This window comes from Anomalospiza imberbis, chromosome 6 (genome assembly GCF_031753505.1).
Source record: "Anomalospiza imberbis isolate Cuckoo-Finch-1a 21T00152 chromosome 6, ASM3175350v1, whole genome shotgun sequence".
In the NCBI taxonomy this organism is placed as follows: Eukaryota; Metazoa; Chordata; class Aves; order Passeriformes; family Viduidae; genus Anomalospiza; species Anomalospiza imberbis.
Window position 1 is genome coordinate 39,396,587 of NC_089686.1, and position 20,057 is coordinate 39,416,643.

Sequence of the window (20,057 nt, forward strand, 5' to 3'; positions counted from 1 at the left end):
CTTTTATGTTTACAAAATGCTATCTAGGCCTGAGATTCAATCCTGCTGCTCTAAGTCTCTATACGTGACCTATCTGAAATTAATTTTGCTGATTTGGCTGCTGGAGAAATCTTGGGGTACTTGAATTACAATCCTGGGAGGTGTTTCTGGTTGGCTGTACCCTTACTCTACAGCTGTATCTGCTCACAGTGCGTTCAGATCAATGGGTGGGGAGGAAAGGTATTTCTGAAAACCCAGTTCCTCTACAGTGGGCAAAGTATAGATGACAAATATCAAACAGTGTTTATCCCTTTTGCATTCCACACGTATAAAAATTGTGGGTTACTTGTGGTGCTTTTGGTTGCATTTTGGGTTTATTTTGGTAGTCTTGGTTTTGTTAATAAACTGATTTGTTTGAGAAGCATACTGGCTTTTAGGAGCTTGGAAGGAGTTAAAAAAGCTGTATCTCAGGCTTTTAATAACCAAATTGCCTTGTAATCTTATGAAGCTACTAGCAAATCAGCAAGTATGTAGATCAATACAGAAGGTGAAAGTACACGGCACTGTGTCTCCTTGCTGCAAGGCAGCGTGTTCTGTTCCGTGTGGAGCCGGGCTTTGCTGCGAAGTTTCAGCTGCTGCTTGCAGGACGAGGTCTGAAAGCACCAATTCTACGCTTCAAGTGACTGAAGTGATCCCTATTCTCTCGACGCATCCTGCTCAGGAGAGTTGCTTCACTCCACGCTCCCTGACACCCCGCCTCCAGTCCCGCCTCCGTCCCGCCTCCGTCCCGCTTCCATCCCGCCTCCGTCCCGCCTCCAGTCCCGCCTCCAGTCCCGCCTCCAGTCCCGCCTCCGTCCCGCCTCCGTCCCGCTTCCATCCCGCCTCCGTCCCGCCTCCAGTCCCGCCTCTAGTCCCGCCTCCGTCCCGCCTCCATCCCGCCTCCGTCCCGCCTCCAGTCCCGCCTCCAGTCCCGCCTCCAGTCCCGCCTCCGTCCCGCCTCCAGTCCCGCCTCCAGTTCCGCCTCCGTCCCGCCTCCAGTCCCGCCTCCAGTCCCGCCTCCATCCCGCCTCCAGTCCCGCCTCCAGTCCCGCCTCCATCCCGCCTCCAGTCCCACCTCCATCCCGCCTCCATCCCGCCTCCCGTCCCGCCTCCCCTCCGCGGCTGCAGCGCCCCCTGGGGGCGGCTGGCGGGGCGGCTCCCCCCGCCCGGCTGCGAGTGGTTCGCTCCGCCCGCCCCCGCTGCCCCCGCTCCGGCGGTGGCGCGCGCCGCCGCCGGCGCTCGATGCGGAACTGGGCGGGCGGCGCAGAGCGGCGGCGGCGGCGGCGGCGGCGCAGGTGAGCGGGGCGGCCCGGCCGGGCGGGCCCGGTGCCGGTGCCGCAGGCGGCCGGGTGCGTGCACATGTCACAAGCGGAGCCTACCCCACCGACCCTACATGTGGGTCGGGCTGGGGATCGCGGAGCGCGACCGGCAGCGCTGCCTGCGGTTACCCGCACCCGGACGGCTGGCGGCGGGGCCCCCCGAGCGCTGCCGCGGCCGCCCGGCCGGTCGCCGCGGTGATGCTCAGGAGCGGCGAGCCCTTCCGCAAGGTCACGGCCGGCGGCGGACAGAGATCGTGTCCCGCCGCTGCCGGGAGCGGGGCCGGCCGGGTTCGGCTCCATCGTCCCGGGGCGCCGGTGGCGGGCGGGGCCGCGATGTCCCGCTGCGGCCGCGGGGCTCAGCCGGCCGCTGTCGGAGCCGTCCCCGCGCGGCAGCGGCAGCAGCCCCTGCGGGGACCTTGCGGGTTTCCAGGCGGGACCGGGCGGCTTTGGGAACAGCGGCGTGGCCGGCCGGGGAGGGGGCTCTGCCGCCGGCGGCGGTGTGGGCTCAGGGCCGGCGCCCTCGGTCCCGGGCCACCCGGAGGCTTTTCCTCGCTCCCTGCAGGGTGGAAGCGGGCAGGATAGTGAGGGAAGGGAGAAGGGCGGCTCAGGGCGGACAGAACCCCTTGGAAAAGGTGAGGCGTGCAGCCATGTGAAGGGGTTGCCGCGGTAATGTGACTGGAAAGGTGCTTTTACTCCTTGGTTTGTAAACAGCAGATCCTGTTACTCCGCAAGACAATAGAATAGGAAATCCACTTTATACCGGGCAATTTCTTATGAAATCGACTATAAATCAAGAGCATTTTTTCCTCAGAAATGGGTGTCACCACCTTGTTGTGTTGCTTGCTTTTATGGTCAGGTGGAGGAGGGGAAGAAAGCTTGGTCTGTGTCACTGTTTGTGTGGAGTCACGATAAAGAAATGTTTCGAGAAATGATAAGCTTTGAAGGAAACTGATTTGTTTCCCGTCTTTCTTCTTTCCCTTTCTCCCTGAACTCCTCCATATACCACGCTGTTTTCAGTCATATGCAAAATAACATACATCATAAATTTGCAGTCCCATGGAGATGGGGTAGAAGTGTCATCTGGCAATATGTTGTGCTCTCCCTAGACAAGCCAGCCATTTTTTCTACGTCCACTGCGACTCTGGGTCAGCATTTCTGTTGGTGTGCTCTCAAGTGTCCTTGCTGTGCTCCTTGCACCATTGCTTATCTGCAAAAAGGATGCTACTTGTAGACACAAGCAAGGGGAGGGAAGATTTGTTATAGTGTCCTGTGTCCTGAGGGTCACACAATCAAACCAATGTCATCCAAATATAGGTTATTTGGGAAGTGTCTCTATTTTTGGACTTTATACTGCTTGGACCTAGGCAACTGTTTTGGATTGGGCACAAGAAGCACTTGCTGTGTTCAGCACTAATGAAAAGCTGCAGTCCTGACACATCTGAGAGAGCACTTCACATCCAACATAGCTAAAATGCAGTTTTTACAGGATCTAATCTGGCCATCCCCTCACAGCATGTTATGTAACACTGGACTGATAGATCATTCCATCTATAAAATACTATTTTTGTCTTTCTGTTGTATTTTTAGAAAATGCACAGCTTTTGAACGCAATTTAATAGATGCTGTAATTAAATGCACACTCATTAAGTAACTTACCGTGTGTTTAACAAAATGCAAAATCATCAGCAAGTCTCTAGAATGCTTTTGTTAGGAGAGTACTACAGCCTTGTCCTCACTAAAAGATCTTGTACCTGCCTGTCCAGTGGTGCTGCAGTTGTATCACAAGTCTGGACTCCTGTCTTCTTACCAAATTAACAGGTTTTAGGCTGTAAGCTTCAGAGTCCTACTGTGTTGTTTTCCATGTTACTGCCTTTAAAACAACTGTAATTCTAAAACAATTCTAATTCTGGATGGGCAAAAAAGGAAAACAGTATCCTCTCTGAAAGAGTGTTGTGCATAACATGGTCAAGACAGTTCTAGGATGTGTGTTATATGCCAGATGTTATGGCCAAATGCATAACATGGCCAAGACACAGTTCTAGGATATGTGATATATGCCAAAGCCATGAAAGGTGGTGAACCAAAGGCTGTGTGGAAACTGGCAAAAAAAAAAAAAAGCTTCTAGTTTAAAGTTTTCATGGAAAACATAAATATATACTAGAGGGCAAACCTCTTCTTCAACCATGGTACCTTTCTGTAACTCTTTTGAAAGCAGACAAGGTGTATATGTAATGAATCACAGAATGTGCTGAGCTGGAAGGGACCCACAAGGATCATTGAATCCAGCTCCTGGCCCTTCACAGGACCATCCCCAAGAACCACACCATGTGCCTGAGAGTATTGAGTCCAACTTCTCTCTGTTTTAGAAGGATTTGGGGGTCAGAGAAGTAAAAATTTTGAGGATTTTTAACAGCAATCCTTGCCCACCCAGCCAAAGTAGCTTTTTAGGTTTTAGAGCATCAGGGCTGATGGCTCAGTAGAAATGGTAGAAACATCAGTGCATTTCAGGCCTTACTAGAACTCTTATTCATATTATCTTCCTGAATTAAATTAGTGTTGGCTTTGATTTTATCTGCCTTGGGCTCAGGGGTATAGAGGCTCATAATTTATAGCTTTCCCCCTCTCAAGCCATATCAAATACTCAGGTTCTGTATAGATAGGATATACTAGGCATACCTCTATCAAAATGTTCAGCCTGGTCTATTTAATATCTTCTGTGGTGAGCCTGTTGAAAAACCAAATATTTATGAAAACTTTGAGTATTAAATTAGAAAGTCACAAGTCCTGCTAAATTCTAAGAGACTAAATTTCTTCAAAATGTTTAATTTCCAGCATTCCAACTAGTAGATTTTCTCTGATAGTCCTTTCTAGATACATTTGTTAGAAGAACAGCTTTCTTTTTGGGGGGAAAAACTGGTAGAGATTTAGAATGTGAGAGGGGATAACAAATGGTGTAAAATACTGTGTCTTCCCTGTCATTTCACACTGTCATTTTTAACTGGATTTGCCATCATACTCACAAGATGGTAATTGATATTTATGTTAAAACTTAGTACAGAGGTGAATGGTCCACTTACTTTCCATTAGGAAGGAATTAGAGGCAGGCAATGCATATGTTACAACCCAGATGAATTCCTGCAACGTCCTTTGGTCCAGTTGTGCTGGCATTTAAGACATACTGCATTAAATTTCCAGGCAGTTGATGTAGTTATTCAGTGCACTGGTGGAAAGTACAGATACAGCTTCTGATTAGGGATTTGCAGCAATGAGGAAAGGATTTAGTAAAAAAGAATGAAAGAGCTTGGTATGCAAGATTAATATCATGTCCTCAGTTTAAAGAGCTTTCATCTATCTCAAGATACGAATTTTCATAAAGTGAAAGCATTGTCAGTGACCTAATAAGAAACAAAGTGAAATAAAAATGAGCACCATGAGGCATCAATTAGAAAGGAATGTATTTTAGTGGGATAATCTGTTAATCTGTGGAATAATTGTGATATTTCTTTTGAGGACAAAATGCTTTGCTGCTTTTCCTTCTCTACCTTGAAAGCTATGAAAAACTTCCATTGACCTACTGCTCATTCTCTGTGGCTGAACCTGTATAACTCAGCTGGTCTTTGCTCTATTGTTTGAGCTGGAAAATAATTTTAGAGCAGCTAGATTCTCTGTCACTGGATCTCCTTAAACCTGTCAAAACAACATGGAAATTACTGTTGATTATTGACAAACATGCTCCTGATTTCTGTCTTGGAACTAGAATAACCAGCTGAAACCCCAGACCAAGCAAACTGGAGAACTGACCCATGTACCGCCCGGAGCTCTGAAGTATCTTTACACTGGGGAGCTCCCAGATGCGGAGGTTGTGCCTGTTGGTGCCCAAAAACCACTAAACTGTGAGAGGTTGTGTTCACTGCTACTAGCAGGACCCTTGCAGGGATTTAGAAATAAGAAATGCTGCTTGCATATGCCTAAATTACCTAAGCTGAGGCAGTTCTCATGCTGTGATCTCAGACACTGCAGTTAAATGAGGGACTTGTACTTCTGGGTTGCTGTGAAAAATAATGCATCAGTGTAGCAGCAAGGAACAAGGTTTTATGGTTTTCTGTTTCTACTACAGCCTTCATTATTTCGAAGCAGCATCATTCCTCAAAACAGAGCTGGTCATCACGGTGCCTTTGATGTATCCAGTAATGTTTGTCAGATATCACATTTTTGTTTTGTTTCTAACTAATCTCTATAAACAGTTGTGATGATCAGGGAATTAACATTTGCTTTTTTGTACAAGGGACAAAGATACATTACTGTCAAATTTGTTATCTGATGACCTCCAGGAACTGTGTGTTATCTTTTGAGCAGAGCAGTCTTTTATTTCATATCCTGTTACTTTGTCACATCTGCAAGATCAGTGCCCTGGTTGTGTCCTGCTTCCCATTATATTCGAACTGAATTTCCCAATGTCAATGTAAAACTTTTGATCGCCTTCTTGCATGTACCTTTGACACCAGCTTCCCTGGAACTCCTTGCCTGGGTATCTTGTCCTTGCTCTGGAAAGGCCCTGGTGACAGGAGATGAGAAGTTGTGCCTCTGTCTGTTTCCATGTCATCAGCTAGCAGGAAGAGAGGAGTGCTTTTTGTGATACTGTTAATTAAGAACCAAAACCAGTACACCAAAATTTGCTGCAGTCACAAACGCTGAGCCACTCTGCTGCCGTGTCTGTTTCCTCTTGATAAGCAGTTAAACTGCTCTGCTGGAGCCACGAGCTGGGCACGCTGCTTCTGTCCTCCAGGCCACCTGGTTTCTCCCTTCTCTCTTGTTAGTAGTCTTAAGACATACCCAAGAGGGTGGTGTTTTCCCTCCTTCCTTTGCCGTGGTGACTGCCACTACCAGTGTCTAGAAGCTCCTCTCGGGAGCCCTTGCTCTGTCATTTGCTGGCTCCAGCACTCGCTTGAGGCGGTTCCTGTCCCTTCTTCACTCTGAGCTTGCTTACCCCAATGTTTACGTGTGGGTGAGTCTGCCAAATGCACGCTTCTCACACCCCAGAGCTCTTGTAGAGAGAAAATGGGCTTGTCTCTTTTATTTCCTTTCAGTTTTGACCAGCTGGTACTATGATTTATCACCAAAATTAATAGTAGGATCAGTTTGAGAGTAGGAATTTCTGATCTCCCACAGTGTTGATGAAGAGAAGGCGAAGGTGTGTAGAGGGAAGGAATAACAAGCAAGAGGCACACGTGGGGAGACAGGCTGAGTGCTTCTAATACACCAGGCAAAACAGATGTGGGGCTCTGAGTTCTGAGGTGCTAACAACAGCCAAATGACTGGATTATTTAAAGTACTTTATTTTCTGGTTCACATTATCCTGAGCAGCTTTCAGTGTTTCCACACTGGTTGTGAGCATTCCCCCTCCTCTGTCTTACAAATGGCTGTAATTTGTTGTTGGGATCCCATTTGTCTGTGTGACTGATTTCCAGGAAAGAGTTGAATGTGCTAGTATCTGGTGGTGGTGATGCCATGAGTGATGTCTCCTGGCCCAGAGCTGCTCACTGTGGCGAGGGAAAGCACTGAATAATTTAGCAGTTGCAGCTGCATCCAGCAGTTCTCTCAAATGTCACATGCTTTGTTGTTTTCTTGTTAATTTTTTTATGGCTGTACATTTACACTATTTGGTTTTTGGAAAAAAACCTGCTGGTGCCTGCATTATGGGAACTGTGGCCTACTGCTCAAATTCCCAGCAGAGGGCTGGGAATGGGAGCATATTCTGGGTGCTGGGGTCTGCACTCAGAAGCAGCCCCAGCGTTTCTCAGCTCAAAGCTCATACCAAAAGCAGTCTGGTTTGGAAAAAAAATTAATGCTGTAGTGGTTGCAGGTGGTGTGAGGCTAATTGGGCTTGGGGGCATTGTGTGGGCTTTGGCTTGCCCTTCCTTCCTCCTACCCCCACTCCTTGCAAAATGTTCAAGTGCAGATTTGAGGATCAGTGAAAAGCTGATGACGTAGAGAAAATGAGAAAGCTCTTGTATTTTGTGATGGTGATGTTTCACAAGGAGGGGCAAAAAAGGACAGACTTCAAAAGAGATGGCCTTGTGTTACTGTTCTCTCATACAAATCTCCAGAGATCATTTTTGAATAAGAGGTGAATTTAAATTCAAACACTGTAGAGCAGGAGAACTGGCCAGACTGGGAGAGGTTTTTAATGCCAGAATTTGTTCTATGATTCTATAGTGAGTGGTGCCCTGCACAATGATCCTGCCCGGGAAGGATCCTGAGAGAGATGTTTCACACAGTAAAGGAGGGGAGGAGAATAAGGTCTTTAACCTAAATGGAAGTGTGTGAAATATCCTATGGCTGAGGCTAAAATCTGTGATCTCCTTCCTATTAGGAAATAGAGTACTATAAAAGGGTGTGCTTTTCCTGCATTAGTTTACTGTTGATAGTTTTCCCCAAGAGTGTAATGGGATAAAATGGATAACGGTATTTGCATACTGTTCTTCCTCACATGCTTATCTCTTGTTGCCCGTTCAAGCCCTGGTCTTGATTTTTCTTCATGGCTTTCAGGTGGGTGTACAGCAGGCTTACTGGTGGGTGCAGCTGTGGCTCTGTGGGGCAGGTGCTGCTGGAACCTCTCCTTTGCCTTTGCTGCTGCCTGCAAGTTCCAGTTAGGATTGTGTGTTTGTGTTAGCACACTCTGCACGTTCTTTTTGTGCCTGCACTGCGTGTCTGTGGAAGCATCCTGGGGTACCCGTGTAAGCGGATTTTGTCAGCTGTGGCTGGTACTCAGCTTGGCGCGGGCAAGAATGCCTCCTGAATTGTAGTACTCGTGGATATGGAAAGCTCATGGACAGGGAGGCATTTAGCATGTTGCAGATACTGCGCTGTCATCTGGCCTGGGGCCTGCAGGTGCCAGGAGGGCTCTGTTTCAGGCTGACTCCAGGCAGTCCCTGTGTCTGGGTGAAGCTTGTTGGTAGTGTGGGCAGTGCTGGGAGCTTTGGTGGTGGAGCAGAGGGGGTGGAGCGCTGCAGCTGCTCTATAAATATACCGACAGGCTGAAATCTAGGGACTAAAAGATTGGGTTGCTATGGTGATTGATCTGAATCAGATTACCTGTGGGTCTGTTTTCACAGCATGTGCATGTGTGGTGACTGCGTGATCTTGCATGTACAGCAGGCTGCTTTAGCCAAGCTTTTGGCTGAAGCAGGGAGGAGAGAGGAAGCAACACTGAAGGGCCGACATATGGCAAGGATGGGAAATCTGTCACTATAGCAACCAGGAACCTGAATCAGTCCAGCTTCACTCCGTGATACTGCAGAAAGGTTCCCATCTGCGTGGCATGATACTTCTGTTTGTGGAGTAATTCTGGTCATTTTCAGTCTGTCTGTCAGCACCCCTGCCCGTGCTACTTCCATTTTGCTCTCAGAAACTAATGTGGAAGCTAAAGATGCGTGGCTGTGTCAGTTCTATTTTCAGAAGGCAAAGAGATAATATTATTTAGTAGGAAAGGAAGAAATCTTTTAATTATTATAGTTATTGAGAAGGCCTTCAAAATAAGTCTTCTTGTGTTGCCAAAACCTGTTTCCCCCATTCATTCTTTAATTTTCTTTTATCTGTTTTTTTCTGTCCTTTCCCTCAAGATCTATTGATAGATGAAAAGTGGAAATAGTTGGGGTGCATCTGCTGTTTTACCTGTAAGCAACTCTTACTGATTGAAGTGATGCTTGTGCTCCAGGGCGAATGCTTTTAGAATTTGCCTGCAGTCCTGTTCTCTGCTGGGTGATTACTTATCCTTGGAACTGTCCCCTAGGCATTTTGCAGAACCACACCTATGTTATAGATTAGCCATACCAGATAAATATGTCATTGTCTGTTTAGGTATGCTTGCAATTCTTTGAAAATGCTTTTTTTTTTTTTCCTCCTCCAGAGTGCAAGTATCTTCTTAGGAGTCACGGTTTTGGCATGCACTGCTGTCTTGCCAAGGTGCATGGTAACACACAAAGCAGCTGCACCAGTATAGCAAGTCCATCCAGGTCAGATTTTAGAAATTGTTCCATGTTCTGTCAGGTTCTGGAGAACGGGAGGTGTTCTCATCTCTGCTGTTGTCTGTTTCTTGTGTTAGCAGAAACACTGTAGTATCTGGATAATAGCAATAATGAGCTTCCTAAAATGTTGTATATTTTGAAGTATAAAACTATTAGCAGCATTTTATATAGTTGCTAAGCAGAGGAAAATAAAAATGGCTCATGTGAAAAGAATACTGCCTGTCTGCTTCTTTAAAAGCTTAGTACAAGCAAAAATAGCATGTGCTATACCAGAGAGAATGTCTGGCATCATTGGAAACACACTTTGAAGAAGAAGTAACCAAAATTTCAGTGGTAAAGATTCCATAAAGATTATTAAAATGTCTAAAGACAAAGCTACCATGAACATTTTATACTGGGCTTCAAACCATGTTGTTTCCAGTTCGGCAGTGAGTTAAATGGAGTTCCTGCCCACACAGGTGAGGCTGGCTGGTCCTGAGGTACTCACACCTATTTCTCATAGCTTAGCAGATAGGTCAAGGTGTGTGATGTGAGAAAAAGAAATATAAATCAACCCAAAAGTAGGCATTGAAACTCCTGGCCCTATTTGTGTTCGTTTCAGCTTTCAGTTTAGTTCGATTGGTGAGCCTTGAGTTCACAGAAAACAATGCACTAGGGTCAGGCATAGTGGCTATTAGAGCTGAACTCAGTACAGACTGTCTTGGCTGAGAGTAAATAGAAATTCAGGATGTTCCAAGGAAACTAAAAATTTAGTTCTTTTTGGGTGTTACTGGAAATTTGGTTTTTCACAAGGTGAAATTCCAGTGAACTGTAATTTATGTGGTTTCTGTCCTGTAATTTGTTCTATCTCCTTCACAGTTTCCTCTTTATTCTCTTACAAATTAATGTCCCATGTATGCTCTTTATTCAGTCAGTGTGCAAATTGAATTGTATGATGCTGATGTATATTCTAAAGGTATCCATGCACTGGTGAACTGTGCAGCATGATACTTTTACCAGGTAAAAGCTGGAGATAATGAAAGGAGAAGCATTTCTGGTCCCATCTTAAAGCATGGAGGAGTTGTAAGGAAAGCAGGGCTTAGCACCTTCCTGTTGTAAATTAATCTGTTGTTTTCATACCGTTTTTGCAAGGAATGATGTAAATACCTGCCAGGCATCATGCAGTTCAGTGTAAGCCTGGCCCATCAAAGCTGGAAGCCTCTGTGTGAGGAAAACAACTGCAGGTGAGTGTGGTGGCTGGATGCCACTTGTCCACCAAGCCACTCTTATCACACCCCTCCTCAGCAGGACAGGGGGAGGAAAATAAGATGGAAAAAACCTTGTGGGTCAAAGTAAAGGCAGTTTAATAAAGCAAAGATTGTATTCATGGAAGCAAAGAAGCCCAAGAAATTTTATTATCTACTTCCCAGAAGGAAGTGCTATCCAGATATTTCCTGGGAAGCAGAGCTTCAGTAGGCTTAGTGGTTGCTCCAGATTATAAATGTTTTAAATAATGGATTCTCTGCCTTTCTCCTCTTCTCTCTTAGGTTTTTTTCCTGAGCAGATGTTATATGGAATAATCCTACTGGTCAGTTTGGGTCACCAGTCCTGGCTATGTCCCCTCCCAAGACTTTGCATACTCCCCAGCACTGCTGGGGGGAAGATGTTGGAGAGGCAGCCTTGATGCTGTGCCAGCACTGCTCAGCAGTAGCCAAAACACAGACATGTTATCAGCCAGTTACCAGTACACAGCACATCTCTGGGAGGGCTGCTGTGGGGAAAATGACCTCCATCTCAGCCAGACCCCATACAGTGACACTAGCTGTGTTAACAGTTTTTTATTCTTAGACAAAATTGCTTTGTTCCTCTAGATTTGTGTCTTGAATGAGAAGACTCTTAACAAAGATGGAGGGCTCCAAGGGATAGATGAAATAGGATAACTGCACAGCTCATTAGTCCCAACTCAACTTGGGACTAATGCGGGGCATGGCTCTGACACAGATGACTCTAAACTGATAGAAAGTCTGCTGTGGTTGTTTCATGCTGCTCTGTCCATCGTGCGCTGTGGTGGTTTTCATGAGTGTGTGTGTTTGTTTATATGGACTTTTATTTCTGGGAGGACCTTAAATTGCAGAATACCATGCAGATTGTCCTCTAAGAACTTGTGCTACAACCTAAAATGTGGGTGTTTGGGGAATTTTGAAATGCAGAGTAATGCCGATAATAGAATGTTTGTTGTTTTGAACACTTTTTTCACATCTCGAGTTACTGGTAAGCTGTGGTTTTGTGCTGGTTCTTGCCTTTTGTCTTTGTGCCTAGGCTACAATGCCAACTTTTACTAGTGAGTATTGCTGACAGCTGCTACAGTGTGTGGGTAGTGTTAGTTCTCACCAACCCGTTCACCATCCATATAAGTGCTTAATTCAGTTTTGGTGTTGTCTGAGACGTGATCTGTTGGTGCAGTATTTTTCTGTGGTAGGCCTTCACTTCTCTATTTTTTTTGTTTTCTAGAGTTGAAATAATACAAAGTCTCTTCTCAAGTGCTGCTTGAGGATTCAGCCTTCAAAGGGCTGGTTCCAATATGTTTGCAAAGAGAAAAGACACTGCACAATACCTTGTCAGAGAAAGCAACCTAAAGTTAAAGCAGTTTGAGAGAGAGAAAAGGCTTTGGCATTGATATGTCAAAACCTGTACCATCTCAGAGCCAAGAAAATCTCTTGGTTCAGGTCCAAATACCAACATGAAAGAGGAAAAATTGCAGTATCTCTTGGTTGTTTGATCTACTTCTGTCCTAATGTACTTAGTCTCTAAAATCTAGGAGATATTGGAAGGATGATAGGAGATCTCTTAGAAAGAAACTACTTTACCTCTGTATTGCCTATAGAGGTGCTGTCCGTAGTTCTGTGATCACATTGTGTTCAGTAAGTCTTCCAGGTTCCCTTAACTGTTTTCTCCTACCTTTTCTTTGTGCCTGCACAAGCATTTGTGGGGCCACTTGGTGAACCAGGTAAAAAAAAATAACCTTGTAAAAACAAAAGCGTCAAGGGAGAAGAAGGGAGGGTGTTAGGTTTAGTCCATATCAATTCCACAGTCTGTTTTGCCCTGTAGCTGCACAAACTCTTCTGCCAGCACAGGGAGTGGAACGATACTGGCCTGAAAGCAAGCTTTTGGCAGATAGGGAGGGGGAGACAGGACTGGGATGCCTGTTTGTGTTGCCTTATACACATCATCAACTGAGGTGTCTGATTCCAAGCAGGAGTAGGAAGATGAGTTCCAACAAATGCTGGTACACTCTTCTAAGTGCTGACATCATCCATGGCTAGATCTCTGAAGAAGGCAGAGATTGAATAGAGGAAGGCAAAAAAACCTGCACTTGGTTCTAATTCTTCTACCTCTTGCTCCAATCCAACAATAAATCATCTTCCCAAAAAGAGCCTTTGTCCTCTTATGTCTGACTGTAACTGTTGTGTTGTTAAGTATAGTAAATCAATAAAGGTGGCTCTGGAAGCCCTGGCACAGCATCCGCATCAGTCTGGTCACCCTTGTACTTGTGTTGCAATAGAAAGCAGAAATCACAGAAAGTGCTCAGGTATTTTTTAAAAAAACTGACAGAAACTTCAGTGTCTGATGTCAGTAGGATGTAGCTTTAGCCATTCCAGGGACATTGTAAGCCCTGCATATGTTCCTTGTACTTGTCTGCTCAGATATTCTTGAAATTTCATGGTTTCTAAGACCTTCATAATGCATACCTTGCTAACTCCTTTGCAGAGCTGTGGGAAATATGTGTAAGGAATTGCAGTCATATGACAAACAGTATATTTTCTCCACCTTCACTGAGAGGTTGGGTAGCCTCTGTTTTTGAGGAAAAACATCTTTGGTTACCACTAAGTAGCAGAATTTCCTTGAAGTCGTACTTCTAAGTTGCATTGCGACAGCTTCTGGCTGTGCCCCTGTCTGTGACTGAGCAGTTTGTTCTTTAAAGAGATCTGGGGAAAGCCATTTGGAAAGAAAACAGGTAAAGTAGTTCTTCAAAATGAAGACAAAAAGGACCACTTGATATCCCAACTTCATCTTGTTCCTCTTGAGTTTTTCTGTGCCAAGATATTTGCAGAATATCAAGGATCAAGAGCTTTTCCAGGACAGATTCTACAATGTTTTCAATAATGTCATTAAAATGTAGAAACAGAAACTTTGCTTCCTGTGTCTGTATTTTCTCTGTTATTCAGAGAAGATAATTTACAACAATATTGCTGCTCAGAGAAGATAATTCATACTGCTGTTACTTAGGACTCTACAGCAATTATAGTTGAGGATCTACTAAAAACATGCCACAGTTTCACAAAATATGGGATTTTTTATATGTGAGGCTTAAAGTTTCTTTCAGTTTATTATTCCTTTAATAGTACTTACTGACTAGTATGATTTTTCTTTTTTATAAATTGCATATGTGCTTTTTTGTTCTTATTATTGTAATGTTTTTGTGTTCTTACTGCTGTTTGGAAGGCTAATGAATAAATTTCCCTGCTGTGTTCTTGCAGTGTGAAGGACTGGGGAAAAAACCAGATATATTACTGGGCTTTGAATGTGACTCTGAGATATGACAATTACAGTGCTTATGAATTAATGAGGGAAACATCAAGAAAATTTCCTGATTTTGCTGAGATTTACAGGTTGTTAGCAAAAATGTTATACTTTTATACAAATAAAATCTAAACATTTATGCTGCAGAACTGAAAAATTTTAGTACAGTAATAGTAATTTTGTGATGGCCTTAGGGTGTAAGCATGAACTGAAATGGAAACCTTATTCTGAATATGCCCCAGAAAGCAATCAATTCATTTTTTTAATATAAAATAACACTTATTAAAAAAATCATTGGAATGCTCAGTAAACATCTAGCATACTCTGAGCATTTCTGAGACCTTTCAATTTCAGGAAGTTTCTGTTTTCATGTGGGTTTCAAACACTGCAGGGAACACTGTAATGTGGAACTGTATTCCTTTTTAAACTTTATTTTTGTCCCTTTTGTTTCATGAATTCTGTGAACTATGAATGATGGGATTGGAAAGAATTGTTTTCTGGCTATCTATTAAGCACAATATTGACAAATAGTAATACTGCAGTATAATCTCGGTTTTACCAAGAGGATCTTTCTATCATAAAGTATTCAGAGAAATTAGCTGCAGGAGGCATGGGTATCAAGAATAAGGAGTGAAGTTAAACAAGATAAATGGAACTGAGTGAAGTAAGTGAAAAAACCCAGTATGCTTTACCAGATGCACTTTTGTTATTGCAAACTGCAATTCTGTAGAACTGTAGTTCTGTATCTTCACAGAAAAAGTGTTAGACATCACAGTCTTTGGGAATTGTGGAGATCATTCCTGCTGACAGCCATTTGCAGGTTTGGGATGGTGGGATGCATTTTATCAAATTGAATTTCTGGTGTTACCCCTTCTTTAGTTGTTTGTTTATCACACAGCTAAAGTTCAGTTTGTGTTGTTTTTCCTTCAGTTTTGCCAGTTGAAGCTCCCTTCCCAAGCACTCTCGAGATCTTATGGATTTGCCTAAGCAGCACACAAACCATTTAATGATTAGCTCTGTGCCACTGGTAGGCAGCTTTGTTTGTCTGTATTCTCCCTTAGAACAGAATCACAGCAACATTACATTGGAAAAGACCTCTAAGATTGTTGGAATTTCAAGTGAATTGGTTGAATTCTTTCTTCAACCAAAAATTAATGGTTGAAGTTGAGATGATTGACTCCAACCATTAATTCTTGAGATACTCTTGTATTTTTTTGTGTGCTTTTCATCGCTCTGCTTTTGTGGGCATATGGCCGTGTTTTTGTACTCGTGAAGATAGAGATTGTGGATGACCATGACTGCACCAAACGTTGAGGCTTTTTGAGAATATAATTAAGGTCATTAAGTTGCTTGTATGTATTGGATGTTCCTGGTTGTGCTTTTGACACTCTTGCTTTTCTTGGTTCTAGATTGGACTTGGCAGACAGTTCCAAGCAGATTCTGTTCTCCAAGGCAGCGATCACAAGGCAGCTAATGGGATAACTAACCACTGGATCAATGAACAGGAATTCCTTGAGATGACATAGGGAGGGGCATCAAGGACAATGGTGCAAAAAAAGAAAATCTGCTCTCGGCTACTTGACTATCTTGTGATCATTGGAGCCAGGTAATGTGAAACAGTCTCAGCAGAGCTTTTGCTTGGGCAGTAGAGTGGGGATAAATAGCCTTGCATCCACTGATTAAGCCTTCCTGATGCTCAGGAAGTGCTGTCTGAAATGTGTGCAGAATGCTCCCCTAAGGGGAGCACCTACTTGAGCCAGGGCGCTTCTTGAAAGATACTGGTGTGGTCAGAGTTTTTATAACTTGTGGTCTTTAGACTTCTTTTCAAGGGTCTGCAGAGGATGACTAAGAAAAGCTAATTTAACCATCACTCTCTGGTAGTCTGTGTGTCTGAACTTTGCTTCTACTGGCATCAGAACAGAGGGATTCACAAATTGAAAACACTGAAAGTGAAATACAAGTAAAATACAAGTTTTCTACTACTTTTATTACTAGTAATATGCTAGTAGTAGAATAATACTTCTTTTCTAACTTTTGAAATGTAGTCTGTAAACTCAGTTTAAAAAAAAATCTGAAACCTGCTTTACTTGGCTGTTTCTCCCTCTAATACTTATTTATCCTCACAGGAATGACATGAATGCTTTCTGGTTTTAAAGTCTTATTAGTAGATAAAATGTTATGCATATTTACATAAAGCTCGTATGAAATGCAGAATTGATGTGTTCTGTTTGTCAAACATATAGGTGCTCAATACATGTTATTTTTTCCTTATTCAAAGTTTATGCAGCAGCTTTCTGCAAATTCTGTGTAATGGGTGTATCCCAAAGTTTGTTTTGCCTTCATTTCTAAATATCAGTGGTTCATGTGCATCAGCCTGTTGCTGTACCTCTTGCTTTCTTTTCAGAATACTTTGAATGCAATATTTAAGTAGGCTGAGTGGAGGAAATTACATAATCCTGACTATTAGTTATTTTATTATTGTATTTTATGGACCGAATACTGTAATAGTTTAATACTTCTTGCTTTCTACTGTCTGTAGAAAAACAACCAAATTTTCTATATGTGTGTCACCAACTAGGAAGAGGAGGGAGAAATGTTAGCTACCTCCTCCAGTGAAGCTTATAGTGTCTGATGTTCTCACTTAGAAATTTGCTACTATCACTTCTGGACTCCTACAGTTCTCTTGCTTTTTGCCAGCCCATGCTGGTTGGACTGCTACTGCTGTCTTGTTTGGCACTTTGGCAAATGCCTATGATGAAAGATGGAGTTGACTGAAACATCCTCTCCTACAAAGCCCTTAGGAGCTCCGCGTGGCCTTGACTGTTGCATCTTGTTATCCACTGTGCACAAATAGCAATACCTTTTGGAGCTGTTGGGTTCAAATTTTCTCAGTGTCTGACAAAACTCTGTCCTTGTAGCTAATGGTACAGCAAAGGCATGAAGTGGTGATACATGCACTCGTACTTTGTTGATGTAATTTTTTGGACCATTTCCTGCCAAATAGACTCTCTAAATAGTACCAGCATTATTTGACATTTCTTTTTCAGCAGATGATGCATTAGTTGTGTCCATTAACATATAAAAGCATTTTACTGTTTCTCTTTTTCATACAGTATATCAGTATCTAACTTTACAGGCAGTATAAATCTTGTTACCAGTTTTATAATGAAAACATTTTCACTTGTTTTAAATAAAACATTAGTTTGGAAGAATTAGTCAGCAGAGCTATTTACACCAGTGATTTTCTTTTGTAAATTGTGAACATTCCATTACTACTTGTTTGAATTTTTTCACATCTCTTATATGAGAAAAGCAAGTGTCATTTGTATTTTGAAATAGGCAAAAGCATAATATCTTGAAAGAATCTAGTGGAAAATTAGGAAACAACAGTATTGCCTTTCTGTCTCCTGTTTCTGTAGTGATTTGTGGTCCAAAGATTAGTGAGTCACAGTGGTAAATAGCTCTGCATGTTATCATACAGTTTTTATATAAATTACACTTTAAATCCCAATCTGAAAATAAAACACATATGTTTGTGTGGTTGCTAGAACTTTTTAATGAAAGTGTTTTTAGGATGAGGTCCATATCCCTCCACTGTTCATCAGACTTCTTTCCTTTTAAATTCTTGCTTTCACAGTTAGGAATTGATACTGGATTTCTCATTTAATTTTTTGTCTTGTTCATAAATGGCTGAAATCTAGGAGCTTTTCCTCTTACTGTGTATTTGGAGAGGGACAATGTGTTTCCTACTGAAGTGTTCCCCAGAGACTTGTGCAGTTAAATTAATTTTGAAAGTCAAAGAGCAACATGACAATACAGTGTTCTCCTGGGAACAATAGTCCTGGAAAGCCTTTTCTTAATCAGATTTGAACAGGCTCCTTGCTAATGATTGTATAGACTTAGACTTCTTTACCGAACCTTTCTGCCTTGTGCTAGTGAGTGAGCTTGGTGGCTAGTGGCTGAGAAGCTGCACTTTCCCTGGATAGTAGGGAAGAGAGGAGACAAAGATGAAGCTGAGTCCACAGGCTCATTAGTTCCACATTAGTAGGAAGTTCCCAAAAATATTTATTATTAGTCAGCTATGTATGGGTTTTTTTGTTTGCTTCTTTTGTAGGCACCCAAGCAGTGACAGTGTTGCTCAGACTCCTGAGCTGCTGCGGCGTTACCCTCTGGAAGACCACGCAGACTTTCCTCTCCCGCCCGATGTTGTGTTCTTCTGCCAGCCAGAAGGATGCCTGAGCGTGCGGCAAAAGCGCATGAGCTTCCGTGATGACACTTCCTTCGTGTTCACCCTCACAGACAAGGACACAGGGGTCACTCGCTATGGAATCTGCGTCAACTTCTACCGCTCCTTCCAGAAGCGAGTACCCAAGGAGAAGGGAGAAGGCACCGGGAGTCATCGAGCTCGAGAGGGACAGAAGATCCCTAAATCTGGGGATGCATCAGCACCCCAGGAGGAAGTGGGCACGGAGAGTTCAGAGAGCGGTTCTTCACTGCAGGCTCCCAGTGCAGAGTCTACCCCTGACGTGAACCGATCCCCGCGCAGTAAGCGCCTGGCCAAAGGCAGCCATCGCTCCCGGAACAGCACTCTCACTTCTCTGTGCATCCTTAGTCATTATCCCTTCTTTTCCACCTTCCGTGAGTGTCTGTACACTCTCAAGAGACTTGTGGACTGCTGTAGTGAGAGACTGTTGGGCAAGAAGTTGGGGATTCCACGTGGGGTGCAGAGGTACGTTTAGAGGAAAGAACTTTTTCCTCCTAGTGTTTCTATTCAGTGCTGCAATTTATTTGCACGGTAAATTGTGGTTGCAGAAGCAGCCAAACACCAAGGGTTGGCCTTTTTCACTGTTTTAACCCAGGTTCACAGTAGTAAAAGGAAATTTTTATAACAATTCCTTTAAAACTTCTCTCTCTGATTCTGTAATCTGGTATGATTTTAATTTTTGATGCGCCTAAGGAGGCACTGTCCTTCTGACAACTGAAGCTGAGTGCTCATGCTGTTACTGTTGCTTTGGCATTTAAACTCTGTGGCAGTATATGTCAGGACTGATTCTCTGGGAAATTAGAAGCAGCCAAGAAATAACAGAGAGAATTTCTACTTGGGGCAGGAGGGAAATGATGAAAATGTGCTTAGCAAGCTTATGAAACAGTCTGAACTTCAGCGTGGGAGAGAAAAGACTAGAGAAGCAGGATCAGCTGAAATAGGTCAAAGTACAATATTTGAAGGAGCGTGGGAGGAGAGGTAGAAAACAAAGTAGTTGTCTAGGAAACATAGGAATGGTTGTTGGTAACAGCAAATTGACAGGAACTTGGTGTATATTTAATATAATGTAGGAATCTTAATGTATCTGCTGTTTTAGTGTTGAGTATGCAGCAGAAGCCATTGCACTGTAGGGTATGGAAGGATCAATGTCTTTATGTATTTCAGTCAAGGATGCGTATCAGTGCTACTGTGCCCGACACCTTCCTTCCAGGATGGTGTTTTTCTTTCCAGTGTGCTAACTGAATAGAAAAAGTATGAAATGAATCTTTGGAGAAGCAGGGGATTATGTCATCAGTTTGAGGGACAGGACTGTGAGATAGTGCATAATGTGAGTTAAGTAGCTTGGTACACTCCAAATTAGACTTTTCAAAACCGAAAAATGACAGGATTATAATTATTATAATTTTTATCTTTATAAGCTCTTTACGTTTTGCATGAAATGGGAAATGTATCCTATTCATAAAGCAGTGGCCTACTTCTTGGGCTACTGCCTTGGAATAGTTCTAGGAGACTGTTCTGGGCTAGTATGACTGCTTCCTGCATCAGCAGATCTATGACTTGAACCCACTGATGGAGAATAAATTATTTTGTCAGAACGAAACTTCTCCCCCCAGTGGAAGTATGTGTTAAGGAATGTTATTTTGTCACTTGGTTTAGCCTGATAATTACTGAGGAAAAATACTCCACTGAATTTCATGATTTTCCTCAATTTGGTGTTTGAATGACATGTGGTATTTGAAAAATTTGCTCTTCTTGGATATAATTCTTAAAGAGAATAACTAAGTGATGGATGAGTATGGCAAAAGAAGGAATAGTGAGCATACATCTCTGGGAAAAGTAAAGCAGCTGGTTTGAATTACCATGGGGTTT

The 20,057-nt window shown here is 43.3% G+C and overlaps 1 protein-coding gene across 29 annotated transcripts in view; it reads left to right on the forward strand.

Annotated features, from left to right (window-relative positions):
• Positions 1-1,190: 1,190 nt before the first annotated feature.
• The window catches only part of MADD (MAP kinase activating death domain), a 68,944-nt gene continuing 50,077 nt past the window's right edge, over positions 1,191-20,057 (forward strand). For 27 of the 29 annotated variants that reach the window (XM_068193586.1, XM_068193596.1, XM_068193590.1 and 24 more), the window contains exons 1-3: positions 1,191-1,313; positions 15,334-15,530; positions 18,039-18,653. In XM_068193586.1, the coding sequence (XP_068049687.1) occupies positions 15,469-15,530; positions 18,039-18,653 (677 nt within the window). In that variant the 5' untranslated portion in view covers positions 1,191-1,313; positions 15,334-15,468. Of the gene's footprint in view, positions 1,314-8,448; positions 8,642-9,255; positions 9,353-15,333; positions 15,531-18,038; positions 18,654-20,057 lie in introns of those variants that run through there. The other 2 variants (XM_068193585.1, XM_068193584.1) reach the window with 2 other exon arrangements.